The following is an 18,582-nucleotide window of genomic DNA, read 5'->3' as shown; positions in this document are numbered from 1 at the left end:
TCCGTCTGTCCGGCGTAAACATGTCGCACCATAACTTGAGAATGACTTATCAAAATTTCATGAAACTTTACATAGTTGTTTCTTATGATGGTCAAATGATCTGTATACTTTTTGGTGAAAATCAGATTAAAACTTTTTGAGTTACGGCACTTTGTAACTAAAACAGGGGGGTGTTTTTATACTCCCGTTAATATATAAATGTCCGGTGTCTGTCCGGCTGTCCGGCATAAACATGTCGCATCATAACTTGAGAACGACTTATCCAAATTTCATGAAACTTAAGATAGTTGTTTTTTATGATGGTCAAATGATCTGTATACTTTTTGGTGAAAATAAGATTAAAACTTTTTTAGTTACAGCACTTTGTAACTAAAACAGGGGTGTGGTTTTTTCACATGTCACACCGTATCTCAAAAACGATTCTTGATTATGGCTTAAGACTTTAAACTCTTCTTAGTTATATTAATCTTTATATCTGTATACTTTTTGGTGATGATTCAAAATTTTATTTTTGAGTTATTGAGTATTTTGTAAAAAAAGGGGGAGGTTTTTTTTACATGTCGCACCATATCTCAAAAACGATTTATGATTATTGTTTAAAACTTTACACATGTCTTTGTTATATTAATCTAAAGATCTGTATACTTTTTGGTGATGATTCAAAATTGTATTTTTGAGTTATTGAGTATTTTGTAAAAAAGGGGGAGTTTGTTTTTTTACATGTTGCGCCGTATCTCAAAAATAATCTATGATTATTGCTTAAAACTTTACACACTTCCTTGTTATAATAATCTAAAGATCTGTATACTTTCTGGTTTTGATTCAAAATTTTATTTTAGTGATATTTAGTTTTTTGTATAAAAAACAGGGTTGGGGGTTTCACATGTCCCGCCATGTCTCAAAAACAATATATGGTTATTGCTTAAAACTTTCTCAGAAACTATTTATTATTATTTCATAAAACTTCCACACAAGACGTTAGGCGTATCATGCGCTCATGGCCCAGCTGTTTCTTAGTTTCTCCTAGACCGGAGGAGGTCCAGGTGAGCTTTTCTCATCACTTGGTGTCATTTGTTGTCATGAATGTAATCTTTAACAAGTTGAATATTTTTCGAAATTTTTATTCTTTGATTAGTTATATTTATTGTGTTACATAGTAAAATAGAAAATGTAAGGAACTTTATCTTTTGTACTCCTTCACAATTTGTTTTGATGGGAGGTTATCAACAAAGTCTTGACAACACTTATTGTTCTATGACATCAGAGGAGTATAAAAATATCAGCTATTTCACATGTGAAATTATCAGTTTTAATTTCACTGGGAAACCACTGTAATTCATAGCAACCAATGTAAAATTACTTTTCTTCACTTTACTGTTACTTAAAACATGTTATTTACAACTAAAATCTAAGCATGCAAATTTTTATCTTAAACAATCATGATTAATGACAATAGTTATGATAAAACAATGAAAATATTCTGAACTGTTTCCTCTAAGGTCTTTCATGTACATTAACTCTACTATAAAGTTCTGTTTCGCATTGGTCGACATCAACGAATGATCCAAAGACAAAATCTTGAATCACTTGTTCTCCTGGTACAAATATTGGCAACTTTTTAATTTTAGTGTCAACAGGATCTGTACTTGTTTGCTCCAAAATTTTCTCCATAGAAAATAGGTCAAAAACTTGAATTGCATTATGGGAGTTTAATGCTTGGCTAATATCCTTCTCTCTTATTTCTAATTCCCTTTTGATATCCTTTAATCTAATTTCTTCTTCATTCACTGATCTGGCTATATTTTTTCTTCTTTCATTTAGTTCTTCTAAAAGTTTTCTTGTATTTTCTAAAACTTCATCCTTTAATATTGTATCTCGATTAATAATTTTTGTCTTCTCTATATCATATTTTTCATCTTCTGAATCTTTCACTTTTCCAAGATCATCTAATATTTTCAAATGTTGCTTTAATTTGTCTTCAATATGCAAATTTTTCATAGCTTTCATGATAAAATCATAACCTTCAGCTAATTCAATCATTTTGTGGCCATTGTGAATTTTTGATATACACAAATGGCAGACAACCTCTTCACAAGATTGGCAAAAAAGACAACAGTTTTTTCCATTATGAATTCTGCATGGAATTTCACTAAAATCTTGTTTATCCTTGTTTTGAAGTTGATATGTAGCAAGGTCAATGATTGTGTGTTGGTCAGTAGATTTAACTTTCTTGTGAAGTCTCCAACATTTTGTACACAAAAAAAAGTCACACTGTAAACATTTCCCCTTGATCTCATTAGATTCCTCACACATCTGACAGGATATTGGAATTTGGCTCTTCGGGAGCGATTTGGATAATGCCATGACGAGGAAAAATCCAGACTAACAGAACTATATTGGATAGAAAAATATTATCTGGTGTACACTGTCAAATTATGTTATATATTTACTTTTTGATGTTATTTATTAAATCAGGGTCATTGTACAGATAAAGATAAATATCATTTATTAATGTAGATTCATTTTGTTGCTTTATCTGATCTGATCTATTATATAGCTAATATAATTATATTAAATCTTTTTATTATTATTTTTGAAAAAATAGGGCATTTTTTTTTCATGACCTTTCTACTATGTAGGAGGAGCCTTAGTAGTTAAACTACTGTATCACTATCCTGTTAAGGGGTCTCATTGGGGGGTTCCGATCCAGGATCCCACTTACTGTTTTGTCAGATTCCCGTGTCCCACTTACACTATGTACGTAAGCAATTCTCATTTTTTTGTCATTTTCCAGGTCCAGCAAGACTTCATTTCCCATTTTCACGACACAATAAAAACTTTCACGTTTCACGCTTACGAAAAATCAACAATCCCGCGTCACGCTTAGACCCCAATGAGATCCACTGTTAACACAGAGGTTGTGACTTTGAATCCCACACTAGGCAGGTGCCCCTGACTTCTCTCTTAATGGTCTGTTCAATTGGGCTCTAGTTAAACCCGGCCATCAATCAATCATACATTTTTGTCAAAATTACAAGATCATTAAAGCGTGTGTTAATTCATTTGCTTGATTGTGGGCATTCAATTCTGGCCGGGTTAACAAAAAACTTTTATATTACATGTAGCTTTCTTTGTAAGTCACACAGTGGTAAGAAGTATGACGAGAGCTGGTCTACACAAAGTCAGAAAAATATTTCTCCGAAGGGCAATGCATTTTCTGCACACAATTATTTTTGTGTTTTGAATAAACATGTTAAGAATTTTGGATTATGGTATTTGAAGAAAAAAACCTGGTCTGCACAAAGTCAGAAAAATGTGTCTCAGAAGGCCATACATGTTTTCTGTAGACAGTTAACTATGTTTTTACAAATGCTTTTAATATTAGGCACAGCCTGTCCAAGTTGATCGAGAACAATCCTGCCATCAACCTCTCATATTATGTTAATTTTTCATAATTCATATATTTCAAATATGTTTAATTTAGTTTTTTTTATGTTATTTTTTACAGGCCAGTGAATTGTACATACAGTTGTCTTTTAAACATCAGAAGGAAAAGCCAGAGAAATGGATGTCAATGTGGATAGATCCTATGCTGAAAGTTCTAGCTCTGGACAACAAACAACAAATCAACAATGTTATAGAGGTCAGTATAGTTCAACAGTTCTAGCTCTGGACAACAAACAACAAATCAACAATGTTATAGAGGTCAGTATAGTTTAACAGTTCTAGCTCTGGACAACAAACAACAAATCAACAATGTTATAGAGGTCAGTATAGTTTAACAGTTCTAGCTCTGGACAACAAACAACAAATCAACAATGTTATAGAGGTCAGTATAGTTTAACAGTTCTAGCTCTGGACAACAAACAACAAATCAACAATGTTATAGAGGTCTGTATAGTTCAACAGTTCTAGCTCTGGACAACAAACAACAAATCAACAATGTTATAGAGGTCAGTATAGTTCAACAGTTCTAGCTCTGGACAACAAACAACAAATCAACAATGTTATAGAGGTCAGTATAGTTCAACAGTTCTAGCTCCGGATAACAAACAACAAATCAACAATGTTATAGAGGTCAGTATAGTTTAACAGTTCTAGCTCTGGACAACAAACAACAAATCAACAATGTTATAGAGGTCTGTATAGTTCAACAGTTCTAGCTCTGGACAACAAACAACAAATCAACAATGTTATAGAGGTCAGTATAGTTTAACAGTTCTAGCTCTGGACAACAAACAACAAATCAACAATGTTATAGAGGTCAGTATAGTTCAACAGTTCTAGCTCTGGACAACAAACAACAAATCAACAATGTTATAGAGGTCAGTATAGTTCAACAGTTCTAGCTCTGGACAACAAACAACAAATCAACAATATTATAGAGGTCAGTATAGTTCAACAGTTCTAGCTCTGGACAACAAACAACAAATCAACAATGTTATAGAGGTCAGTGTAGTTTAACAGTTCTAGCTCTGGATAACAAACAACAAATCAACAATGTTATAGAGGTCAGTATAGTTCAACAGTTCTACCTCTGGACAACAAACAACAAATCAACAATGTTATAGAGGTCAGTATAGTTCAACAGTTCTAGCTCTGGACAACAAACAACAAATCAACAATGTTATAGAGGTCTGTATAGTTCAACAGTTCTAGCTCTGGACAACAAACAACAAATCAACAATGTTATAGAGGTCAGTATAGTTCAACAGTTCTAGCTCTGGACAACAAACAACAAATCAACAATGTTATAGAGGTCAGTATAGTTCAACAGTTCTAGCTCTGGACAACAAACAACAAATCAACAATGTTATAGAGGTCAGTATAGTTCAACAGTTCAAGCTCTGGACAACAAACAACAAATCAACAATGTTATAGAGGTCAGTATAGTTCAACAGTTCTAGCTCTGGACAACAAACAACAAATCAACAATGTTATAGAGGTCAGTATAGTTCAACAGTTCTAGCTCTGGACAACAAACAACAAATCAACAATGATATAGAGGTCAGTATAGTTTAACAGTTCTAGCTCTGGACAACAAACAACAAATCAACAATGTTATAGAGGTCAGTATAGTTTAACAGTTCTAGCTCTGGACAACAAACAACAAATCAACAATGTTATAGAGGTCAGTATAGTTTAACAGTTCTAGCTCTAGACAACAAACAACAAATCAACAATGTTATAGAGGTCAGTATAGTTCAACAGTTCTAGCTCTGGACAACAAAAAACAAATCAACAATGTTATAGAGGTCAGTATAGTTTAACAGTTCTAGCTCTGGACAACAAACAACAAATCAACAATGTTATAGAGGTCAGTATAGTTTAACAGTTCAAGCTCTAGACAACAAACAAGAAATCAACAATGTTAAAGAGGTCAGTATAGTTTAACAGTTCTAGCTCTGGACAACAAACAACAAATCAACAATGTTATAGAGGTCAGTATAGTTCAACAGTTCTAGCTCTGGACAACAAACAACAAATCAACAATGATATAGAGGTCAGTATAGTTTAACAGTTCTAGCTCTGGACAACAAACAACAAATCAACAATGTTATAGAGGTCAGTATAGTTCAACAGTTCTAGCTCTGGACAACAAACAACAAATCAACAATGATATAGAGGTCAGTATAGTTTAACAGTTCTAGCTCTGGACAACAAACAACAAATCAACAATGTTAAAGAGGTCAGTATAGTTTAACAGTTCTAGCTCTGGACAACAAACAACAAATCAACAATGTTATAGAGGTCAGTATAGTTCAACAGTTCTAGCTCTGACAACAAACAACAAATCAACAATGATATAGAGGTCAGTATAGTTTAACAGTTCAAGCTCTAGACAACAAACAAGAAATCAACAATGTTAAAGAGGTCAGTATAGTTTAACAGTTCTAGCTCTGGACAACAAACAACAAATCAACAATGATATAGAGGTCTGTATAGTTCAACAGTTCTAGCTCTGGACAACAAACAACAAATCAACAATGTTATAGAGGTCAGTATAGTTTAACAGTTCTAGCTCTGGACAACAAACAACAAATCAACAATGTTATAGAAGTAAGTATAGTTTAACAGTTCTAGCTCTGGACAACAAACAACAAATCAACAATGTTATAGAGGTCAGTATAGTTTAACAGTTCTAGCTCTGGACAACAAACAACAAATCAACAATGTTATAGAGGTCTGTACAGTTCAACAGTTCAAGCTCTAGAAAACAAACAACAAATCAACAATGTTATAGAGGTCAGTATAGTTTAACAGTTCTAGCTCTGGACAACAAACAACAAATCAACAATGTTATAGAGGTCAGTATAGTTCAACAGTTCTAGCTCTGGACAACAAACAACAAATCAACAATGTTATAGAGGTCAGTATAGTTCAACAGTTCTAGCTCTGGATAACAAACAACAAATCAACAATGTTATAGAGGTCAGTATAGTTCAACAGTTCTAGCTCTGGACAACAAACAACAAATCAACAATGATATAGAGGTCAGTATAGTTTAACAGTTCTAGCTCTGGACAACAAACAACAAATCAACAATGTTATAGAGGTCAGTATAGTTCAACAGTTCTAGCTCTGGATAACAAACAACAAATCAACAATGTTATAGAGGTCAGTATAGTTCAACAGTTCTAGCTCTGGACAACAAACAACAAATCAACAATGTTATAGAGGTCTGTATAGTTCAACAGTTCTAGCTCTGGACAACAAACAACAAATCAACAATGTTATAGAGGTCAGTATAGTTCAACAGTTCTAGCTCTGGACAACAAACAACAAATCAACAATGTTATAGAGGTCAGTATAGTTCAACAGTTCTAGCTCTGGACAACAAACAACAAATCAACAATGTTATAGAGGTCAGTATAGTTTAACAGTTCTAGCTCTGGACAACAAACAACAAATCAACAATGTTATAGAGGTCAGTATAGTTTAACAGTTCTAGCTCTGGACAACAAACAACAAATCAACAATGTTATAGAGGTCAGTATAGTTTAACAGTTCTAGCTCTGGACAACAAACAACAAATCAACAATGTTATAGAGGTCTGTATAGTTCAACAGTTCTAGCTCTGGACAACAAACAACAAATCAACAATGTTATAGAGGTCAGTATAGTTTAACAGTTCTAGCTCTGGACAACAAACAACAAATCAACAATGTTATAGAGGTCTGTATAGTTCAACAGTTCTAGCTCTGGACAACAAACAACAAATCAACAATGTTATAGAGGTCTGTATAGTTTAACAGTTCTAGCTCTGGACAACAAACAACAAATCAACAATGTTATAGAGGTCAGTATAGTTTAACAGTTCTAGCTCTGGACAACAAACAACAAATCAACAATGTTATAGAGGTCAGTATAGTTCAACAGTTCTAGCTCTGGACAACAAACAACAAATCAACAATGTTATAGAGGTCAGTATAGTTTAACAGTTCTAGCTCTGGACAACAAACAACAAATCAACAATGTTATAGAGGTCAGTATAGTTCAACAGTTCTACCTCTGGACAACAAACAACAAATCAACAATGTTATAGAGGTCAGTATAGTTCAACAGTTCTAGCTCTGGACAACAAACAACAAATCAACAATGTTATAGAGGTCAGTATAGTTTAACAGTTCTAGCTCTGGACAACAAACAACAAATCAACAATGTTATAGAGGTCAGTATAGTTCAACAGTTCTAGCTCTGGACAACAAACAACAAATCAACAATGTTATAGAGGTCAGTATAGTTTAACAGTTCTAGCTCTGGACAACAAACAACAAATCAACAATGTTATAGAGGTCAGTATAGTTCAACAGTTCTAGCTCTGGACAACAAACAACAAATCAACAATGTTATAGAGGTCTGTATAGTTCAACAGTTCAAGCTCTAGACAACAAACAACAAATCAACAATGTTATAGAGGTCAGTATAGTTCAACAGTTCTAGCTCTGGACAACAAACAACAAATCAACAATGTTATAGAGGTCAGTATAGTTCAACAGTTCAAGCTCTAGACAACAAACAACAAATCAACAATGTTATAGAGGTCAGTATAGTTCAACAGTTCTAGCTCTGGACAACAAACAACAAATCAACAATGTTATAGAGGTCAGTATAGTTTAACAGTTCTAGCTCTGGACAACAAACAACAAATCAACAATGTTATAGAGGTCAGTATAGTTTAACAGTTCTAGCTCTGGACAACAAACAACAAATCAACAATATTATAGAGGTCAGTATAGTTCAACAGTTCTAGCTCTGGACAACAAACAACAAATCAACAATGTTATAGAGGTCAGTGTAGTTGAACAGTTCTAGCTCTGGACAACAAACAACAAATCAACAATGTTATAGAGGTCAGTATAGTTCAACAGTTCTAGCTCTGGACAACAAACAACAAATCAACAATGTTATAGAGGTCAGTATAGTTCAACAGTTCTAGCTCTGGACAACAAACAACAAATCAACAATGTTATAGAGGTCAGTATAGTTCAACAGTTCAAGCTCTAGACAACAAACAACAAATCAACAATGTTATAGAGGTCAGTATAGTTCAACAGTTCTAGCTCTGGACAACAAACAACAAATCAACAATGTTATAGAGGTCAGTATAGTTCAACAGTTCTAGCTCTGGACAACAAACAACAAATCAACAATGTTATAGAGGTCAGTATAGTTCAACAGTTCTAGCTCTGGACAACAAACAACAAATCAACAATGTTATAGAGGTCAGTATAGTTTAACAGTTCTAGCTCTAGACAACAAACAACAAATCAACAATGTTATAGAGGTCAGTATAGTTCAACAGTTCTAGCTCTGGACAACAAACAACAAATCAACAATGTTATAGAGGTCAGTATAGTTTAACAGTTCTAGCTCTGGACAACAAACAACAAATCAACAATGTTATAGAGGTCAGTATAGTTTAACAGTTCTAGCTCTAGACAACAAACAACAAATCAACAATGTTATAGAGGTCAGTATAGTTCAACAGTTCTAGCTCTGGACAACAAACAACAAATCAACAATGTTATAGAGGTCAGTATAGTTTAACAGTTCTAGCTCTGGACAACAAACAACAAATCAACAATGTTATAGAGGTCAGTATAGTTCAACAGTTCTAGCTCTGGACAACAAACAACAAATCAACAATGTTATAGAGGTCAGTATAGTTTAACAGTTCTAGCTCTGGACAACAAACAACAAATCAACAATGTTATAGAGGTCAGTATAGTTTAACAGTTCTAGCTCTGGACAACAAACAACAAATCAACAATGTTATAGAGGTCAGTATAGTTTAACAGTTCTAGCTCTGGACAACAAACAACAAATCAACAATGTTATAGAGGTCAGTATAGTTCAACAGTTCTAGCTCTGGACAACAAACAACAAATCAACAATGTTATAGAGGTCAGTATAGTTTAACAGTTCTAGCTCTGGACAACAAACAACAAATCAACAATGTTATAGAGGTCAGTATAGTTCAACAGTTCTACCTCTGGACAACAAACAACAAATCAACAATGTTATAGAGGTCAGTATAGTTCAACAGTTCTAGCTCTGGACAACAAACAACAAATCAACAATGTTATAGAGGTCAGTGTAGTTTAACAGTTCTAGCTCTGGACAACAAACAACAAATCAACAATGTTATAGAGGTCAGTATAGTTCAACAGTTCTAGCTCTGGACAACAAACAACAAATCAACAATGTTATAGAGGTCAGTATAGTTCAACAGTTCTAGCTCTAGACAACAAACAACAAATCAACAATGTTATAGAGGTCTGTATAGTTCAACAGTTCTAGCTCTGGATAACAAACAACAAATCAACAATGTTATAGAGGTCAGTATAGTTCAACAGTTCTAGCTCTGGACAACAAACAACAAATCAACAATGTTATAGAGGTCAGTATAGTTCAACAGTTCTAGCTCTGGATAACAAACAACAAATCAACAATGTTATAGAGGTCAGTATAGTTCAACAGTTCTAGCTCTGGACAACAAACAACAAATCAACAATGTTATAGAGGTCAGTATAGTTTAACAGTTCTAGCTCTGGACAACAAACAACAAATCAACAATGTTATAGAGGTCAGTATAGTTTAACAGTTCTAGCTCTGGACAACAAACAACAAATCAACAATGTTATAGAAGTCAGTATAGTTTAACAGTTCTAGCTCTGGACAACAAACAACAAATCAACAATGTTATAGAGGTCAGTATAGTTTAACAGTTCTAGCTCTGGACAACAAACAACAAATCAACAATGTTATAGAGGTCAGTATAGTTCAACAGTTCTACTTCTGGATAACAAACAACAAATCAACAATGTTATAGAAGTCAGTATAGTTTAACAGTTCTAGCTCTGGACAACAAACAACAAATCAACAATGTTATAGAGGTCAGTATAGTTCAACAGTTCTAGCTCTGGACAACAAACAAGAAATCAACAATGTTAAAGAGGTCAGTATAGTTCAACAGTTCTAGCTCTGGACAACAAACAACAAATCAACAATGTTATAGAGGTCAGTATAGTTTAACAGTTCTAGCTCCGGATAACAAACAACAAATCAACAATGTTATAGAGGTCAGTATAGTTTAACAGTTCTAGCTCTGGACAACAAACAACAAATCAACAATGTTATAGAGGTCAGTATAGTTTAACAGTTCTAGCTCTAGACAACAAACAACAAATCAACAATGTTATAGAGGTCTGTATAGTTCAACAGTTCTAGCTCTGGACAACAAACAACAAATCAACAATGTTATAGAGGTCAGTATAGTTCAACAGTTCTAGCTCTGGACAACAAACAACAAATCAACAATATTATAGAGGTCAGTATAGTTTAACAGTTCTAGCTCTAGACAACAAACAACAAATCAACAATGTTATAGAGGTCAGTATAGTTCAACAGTTCTAGCTCTGGACAACAAACAACAAATCAACAATGTTATAGAGGTCTGTATAGTTCAACAGTTCAAGCTCTAGACAACAAACAACAAATCAACAATGTTATAGAGGTCAGTATAGTTCAACAGTTCTAGCTCTGGACAACAAACAACAAATCAACAATGTTATAGAGGTCAGTATAGTTCAACAGTTCAAGCTCTAGACAACAAACAACAAATCAACAATGTTATAGAGGTCAGTATAGTTCAACAGTTCTAGCTCTGGACAACAAACAACAAATCAACAATGTTATAGAGGTCAGTATAGTTTAACAGTTCTAGCTCTGGACAACAAACAACAAATCAACAATGTTATAGAGGTCAGTATAGTTTAACAGTTCTAGCTCTGGACAACAAACAACAAATCAACAATATTATAGAGGTCAGTATAGTTCAACAGTTCTAGCTCTGGACAACAAACAACAAATCAACAATGTTATAGAGGTCAGTGTAGTTTAACAGTTCTAGCTCTGGACAACAAACAACAAATCAACAATGTTATAGAGGTCAGTATAGTTCAACAGTTCAAGCTCTAGACAACAAACAACAAATCAACAATGTTATAGAGGTCAGTATAGTTCAACAGTTCTAGCTCTGGACAACAAACAACAAATCAACAATGTTATAGAGGTCAGTATAGTTCAACAGTTCTAGCTCTGGACAACAAACAACAAATCAACAATGTTATAGAGGTCAGTATAGTTCAACAGTTCTAGCTCTGGACAACAAACAACAAATCAACAATGTTATAGAGGTCAGTATAGTTTAACAGTTCTAGCTCTAGACAACAAACAACAAATCAACAATGTTATAGAGGTCAGTATAGTTCAACAGTTCTAGCTCTGGACAACAAACAACAAATCAACAATGTTATAGAGGTCAGTATAGTTTAACAGTTCTAGCTCTGGACAACAAACAACAAATCAACAATGTTATAGAGGTCAGTATAGTTTAACAGTTCTAGCTCTAGACAACAAACAACAAATCAACAATGTTATAGAGGTCAGTATAGTTCAACAGTTCTAGCTCTGGACAACAAACAACAAATCAACAATGTTATAGAGGTCAGTATAGTTTAACAGTTCTAGCTCTGGACAACAAACAACAAATCAACAATGTTATAGAGGTCAGTATAGTTCAACAGTTCTAGCTCTGGACAACAAACAACAAATCAACAATGTTATAGAGGTCAGTATAGTTTAACAGTTCTAGCTCTGGACAACAAACAACAAATCAACAATGTTATAGAGGTCAGTATAGTTTAACAGTTCTAGCTCTGGACAACAAACAACAAATCAACAATGTTATAGAGGTCAGTATAGTTTAACAGTTCTAGCTCTGGACAACAAACAACAAATCAACAATGTTATAGAGGTCAGTATAGTTCAACAGTTCTAGCTCTGGACAACAAACAACAAATCAACAATGTTATAGAGGTCAGTATAGTTTAACAGTTCTAGCTCTGGACAACAAACAACAAATCAACAATGTTATAGAGGTCAGTATAGTTCAACAGTTCTACCTCTGGACAACAAACAACAAATCAACAATGTTATAGAGGTCAGTATAGTTCAACAGTTCTAGCTCTGGACAACAAACAACAAATCAACAATGTTATAGAGGTCAGTGTAGTTTAACAGTTCTAGCTCTGGACAACAAACAACAAATCAACAATGTTATAGAGGTCAGTATAGTTCAACAGTTCTAGCTCTGGACAACAAACAACAAATCAACAATGTTATAGAGGTCAGTATAGTTCAACAGTTCTAGCTCTAGACAACAAACAACAAATCAACAATGTTATAGAGGTCTGTATAGTTCAACAGTTCTAGCTCTGGATAACAAACAACAAATCAACAATGTTATAGAGGTCAGTATAGTTCAACAGTTCTAGCTCTGGACAACAAACAACAAATCAACAATGTTATAGAGGTCAGTATAGTTCAACAGTTCTAGCTCTGGATAACAAACAACAAATCAACAATGTTATAGAGGTCAGTATAGTTCAACAGTTCTAGCTCTGGACAACAAACAACAAATCAACAATGTTATAGAGGTCAGTATAGTTTAACAGTTCTAGCTCTGGATAACAAACAACAAATCAACAATGTTATAGAGGTCAGTATAGTTCAACAGTTCTAGCTCTGGACAACAAACAACAAATCAACAATGTTATAGAGGTCAGTATAGTTTAACAGTTCTAGCTCTGGATAACAAACAACAAATCAACAATGTTATAGAGGTCAGTATAGTTCAACAGTTCTAGCTCTGGACAACAAACAACAAATCAACAATGTTATAGAGGTCAGTATAGTTTAACAGTTCTAGCTCTGGACAACAAACAACAAATCAACAATGTTATAGAAGTCAGTATAGTTTAACAGTTCTAGCTCTGGACAACAAACAACAAATCAACAATGTTATAGAGGTCAGTATAGTTTAACAGTTCTAGCTCTGGACAACAAACAACAAATCAACAATGTTATAGAGGTCAGTATAGTTCAACAGTTCTACTTCTGGATAACAAACAACAAATCAACAATGTTATAGAAGTCAGTATAGTTTAACAGTTCTAGCTCTGGACAACAAACAACAAATCAACAATGTTATAGAGGTCAGTATAGTTCAACAGTTCTAGCTCTGGACAACAAACAAGAAATCAACAATGTTAAAGAGGTCAGTATAGTTCAACAGTTCTAGCTCTGGACAACAAACAACAAATCAACAATGTTATAGAGGTCAGTATAGTTTAACAGTTCTAGCTCCGGATAACAAACAACAAATCAACAATGTTATAGAGGTCAGTATAGTTTAACAGTTCTAGCTCTGGACAACAAACAACAAATCAACAATGTTATAGAGGTCAGTATAGTTTAACAGTTCTAGCTCTAGACAACAAACAACAAATCAACAATGTTATAGAGGTCTGTATAGTTCAACAGTTCTAGCTCTGGACAACAAACAACAAATCAACAATGTTATAGAGGTCAGTATAGTTCAACAGTTCTAGCTCTGGACAACAAACAACAAATCAACAATATTATAGAGGTCAGTATAGTTTAACAGTTCTAGCTCTAGACAACAAACAACAAATCAACAATGTTATAGAGGTCAGTATAGTTCAACAGTTCTAGCTCTGGACAACAAACAACAAATCAACAATGTTATAGAGGTCAGTATAGTTTAACAGTTCTAGCTCTGGACAACAAACAACAAATCAACAATGTTATAGAGGTCAGTGTAGTTTAACAGTTCTAGCTCTGGACAACAAACAACAAATCAACAATGTTATAGAGGTCAGTATAGTTCAACAGTTCTAGCTCTGGACAACAAACAACAAATCAACAATGTTATAGAGGTCAGTATAGTTCAACAGTTCTAGCTCTGGACAACAAACAACAAATCAACAATGTTATAGAGGTCTGTATAGTTCAACAGTTCTAGCTCTGGACAACAAACAACAAATCAACAATGTTATAGAGGTCAGTATAGTTCAACAGTTCTAGCTCTGGACAACAAACAACAAATCAACAATGTTATAGAGGTCTGTATAGTTCAACAGTTCTAGCTCTGGACAACAAACAACAAATCAACAATGTTATAGAGGTCAGTATAGTTCAACAGTTCTACTTCTGGATAACAAACAACAAATCAACAATGTTATAGAGGTCAGTATAGTTCAACAGTTCTAGCTCTGGACAACAAACAACAAATCAACAATGTTATAGAGGTCAGTATAGTTCAACAGTTCTAGCTCTGGACAACAAACAACAAATCAACAATGTTATAGAGGTCAGTATAGTTTAACAGTTCTAGCTCTGGACAACAAACAACAAATCAACAATGTTATAGAGGTCTGTATAGTTCAACAGTTCAAGCTCTAGACAACAAACAACATATCAACAATGTTATAGAGGTCAGTATAGTTTAACAGTTCTAGCTCTGGACAACAAACAACAAATCAACAATGTTATAGAGGTCAGTATAGTTCAACAGTTCTAGCTCTGGACAACAAACAACAAATCAACAATGTTATAGAGGTCAGTATAGTTTAACAGTTCTAGCTCTGGACAACAAACAACAAATCAACAATGTTATAGAGGTCAGTATAGTTTAACAGTTCTAGCTCTGGACAACAAACAACAAATCAACAATGTTATAGAGGTCAGTATAGTTTAACAGTTCTAGCTCTAGACAACAAACAACAAATCAACAATGTTATAGAGGTCAGTATAGTTTAACAGTTCTAGCTCTGGACAACAAACAACAAATCAACAATGTTATAGAGGTCAGTATAGTTTAACAGTTCTAGCTCTGGACAACAAACAACAAATCAACAATGTTATAGAGGTCAGTATAGTTTAACAGTTCTAGCTCTGGACAACAAACAACAAATCAACAATGTTATAGAGGTCAGTATAGTTCAACAGTTCTAGCTCTGGACAACAAACAACAAATCAACAATATTATAGAGGTCAGTATAGTTCAACAGTTCTAGCTCTGGACAACAAACAACAAATCAACAATGTTATAGAGGTCAGTATAGTTTAACAGTTCTAGCTCTGGACAACAAACAACAAATCAACAATGTTATAGAGGTCAGTATAGTTCAACAGTTCTAGCTCTGGACAACAAACAACAAATCAACAATGTTATAGAGGTCAGTATAGTTCAACAGTTCAAGCTCTAGAAAACAAACAACAAATCAACAATGTTATAGAGGTCAGTATAGTTTAACAGTTCTAGCTCTGGACAACAAACAACAAATCAACAATGTTATAGAGGTCAGTATAGTTTAACAGTTCTAGCTCTGGACAACAAACAACAAATCAACAATGTTATAGAGGTCTGTATAGTTCAACAGTTCTAGCTCTGGACAACAAACAACAAATCAACAATGTTATAGAGGTCAGTATAGTTTAACAGTTCTAGCTCTGGATAACAAACAACAAATCAACAATGTTATAGAGGTCAGTGTAGTTCAACAGTTCAAGCTCTAGAAAACAAACAACAAATCAACAATGTTATAGAGGTCAGTATAGTTTAACAGTTCTAGCTCTGGACAACAAACAACAAATCAACAATGTTATAGAGGTCTGTATAGTTTAACAGTTCTAGCTCTGGACAACAAACAACAAATCAACAATGTTATAGAGGTCAGTATAGTTCAACAGTTCTAGCTCTGGACAACAAACAACAAATCAACAATGTTATAGAGGTCAGTATAGTTCAACAGTTCTAGCTCTGGACAACAAACAACAAATCAACAATGTTATAGAGGTCAGTATAGTTCAACAGTTCTAGCTCTGGACAACAAACAACAAATCAACAATGTTATAGAAGTAAGTTTAGTTTAACAGGCAATCAACAATTAATAACATATATTAGAACAAGTAAAACATTACGAATGGAACAATTCAAAACAAGATATGAAGAGAAACAGACAATGCTAGGGTCAAACGAAAATGACCAAAAGAATACAATTTTTCCTGAAATTTTCACTCTCTAAAATGACATTCTTTTGTTGCTTTTATTTTGATTTTTTGTTAAAGATAATCAGTTCAAAAATAAAAAGACTTGAAATGAACAAGTTTGATTAATGGTGTATAAAGACTGATAAATTCATTATTGCAGTTATATTTATATTTGTGATACAGGTTCATAACATTATTTTGTAGAGTACTGACTTCATATTGATTTTTCAGTATATTTTGACCAAACTATTGAAGAAGGATAAAGAAATACTGCCATACATACTGAAACAACTGTCAACACAATCTGGTAAGTCTGCCAGGGCCTGTAATTAGCATGGACCAACTCACCAATGGCCCCGAAAATTTGGTGTGGGCTACTTAAATTCCTGCTTTTCTTGTATAGGACTATTTATGTGGTCTACAAAATCTAAGCTGTGGACTACAATTGCCAATCTCTTAAGTTGAATTCCTGTAGCTGTCATACTTTGTTTATTCTCTTTTAATTAGCTCACCTGGCCAGAAGAGCCCAAATAAGCATTTTCTTGGCTTTTGCACTATAACTCTAGTTTAAGTTAATAGAAACCTATGAAATTTAAACACAAGGTTTATAACCATAAAAGAAAGATTGGGATTGATATTGGAAGTTTTGGTCCAAACAGTTTAGGAATTAGGGCAAAAAAGGGCCCAAATAAGCATTATTCTTGGTTTTCGCACAATAACTTTTGTATAAGCTAATAGAAATCTATGAAATTTAAACACAAGGTTTATGACCACAAAAGGAAGGTTGGGATTGATTTTGGGAGTTTGGGTCCCAACTGTTTCCGAATAAGGGGCAAACACAGGGCCCAAATAAGCATAATTTTTGATTCTCGCACAATTACTTTACAAAAGTAAATAGAAATCTATGAAATTTAAACACAACATTAATGGCAACAAATGGAAGGTTGGGATTGATTTTTGGGAGTTTGGGTCCAGGCCAACAGTTTAGGAATTAGGGGCCAAAAAAGGGCCAAAATAAGCATTATTCTTGGTTTTTGAAAAATAACTTTAGTATAAGTAAATAGAAATCTATGAAATTCAAACACAAGGTTTATCAACACAAAAGGAAGGTTTGGATTGATTAGGGAGTTTTGGTCCCAACAGTTTAGGAATAAGGCGCCCAAAGGGTCCAAATTAAACTTTGTTTGATTATATCAAAAATTGAATAATTGGGGTTCTTTGACATGCTGAATCTGTGTATGTAGATTCTTTATATTTTGTCCCATTTTCAAATTGGTCTACATTAATTTCCAAAGGGCCCGGTTTTCAAGTTGGTCCAAATTGAGGTCCAAAATTAAACTTTGTTTGATTTCAACACAAATTTAATCCTTGGGGTTCTTTGATATGCTGAATTTAAACATGTATTAAGATTTTTATACGACCGCAAATTTTTAAAAAAATTTCGTCGTATATTGCTATCACGTTGGCGTCGTCGTCGTCGTCGTCCGAATACTTTTAGTTTTCGCACTCTAACTTTAGTAAAAGTGAATAGAAATCTATGAAATTTTAACACAAGGTTTATGACCATAAAAGGAAGGCTGGTATTGATTTTGGGAGTTTTGGTCCCAACATTTTAGGAATTAGGGGCCAAAAAGGGCCCAAATAAGCATTTTCTTGGTTTTGGCACTATAACTTTAGTTTAAGTTAATAGAAATCTATGAAATTTTGACACAAGGTTTATGACCACAAAAGAAAGGTTGGGATTGATTTTGGGAGTTTTGGTTTCAACAGTTTAGGAATTAGGGGCCAAAAAAGGGCCCAAATAAGCATTATTCTTGGTTTTCGCACAATAACTTTAGTTAAAGTGAATAGAAATCAATGAAATTTAAACACAATGTTGATGTCCACAAAAGGAAGGTTGGTATTGATTTTGGGAGTTTCGGTCCCAACAGTTTAGGAATAAGGGGCCAAAAAGGGACCCAAATAAGCATTTTTCTTGGTTTTCGCACCATAGCGTTAGTATAAGTAAATAGAAATCTATGAAATTTAAACATAAGGTTTATGACTATAAAAGGAAGGTTGGTATTGATTTTGGGAGTTTTGGTCCCAACAGTTAAGGAAAAAGGGGCCCAAAGGGTCCAAAATTAAACTTTGTTTGATTTCATCAAAATTGAATAATTG

At 33.7% G+C, this 18,582-nt stretch overlaps 1 protein-coding gene across 1 annotated transcript in view; it reads left to right on the top strand.

The window, feature by feature from the left end:
- LOC134701523 (tRNA (32-2'-O)-methyltransferase regulator THADA-like) overlaps positions 1 to 18,582 on the top strand; it is a 259,205-nt gene that overhangs the window by 56,752 nt on the left and 183,871 nt on the right. Inside the window, exons 12-13 of the mRNA XM_063562672.1 lie at positions 3,509 to 3,643; positions 16,654 to 16,729. Coding sequence (XP_063418742.1) covers positions 3,509 to 3,643; positions 16,654 to 16,729 — 211 coding nt within the window. The remainder of the gene's footprint in view (positions 1 to 3,508; positions 3,644 to 16,653; positions 16,730 to 18,582) is intronic.

This window comes from Mytilus trossulus, unplaced genomic scaffold (genome assembly GCF_036588685.1).
Source record: "Mytilus trossulus isolate FHL-02 unplaced genomic scaffold, PNRI_Mtr1.1.1.hap1 h1tg000244l__unscaffolded, whole genome shotgun sequence".
NCBI classification, from domain to species: Eukaryota; Metazoa; Mollusca; class Bivalvia; order Mytilida; family Mytilidae; genus Mytilus; species Mytilus trossulus.
Note: the sequence above shows the minus strand (reverse complement) of the source record. Positions and strands in the feature narration are given on the sequence as shown.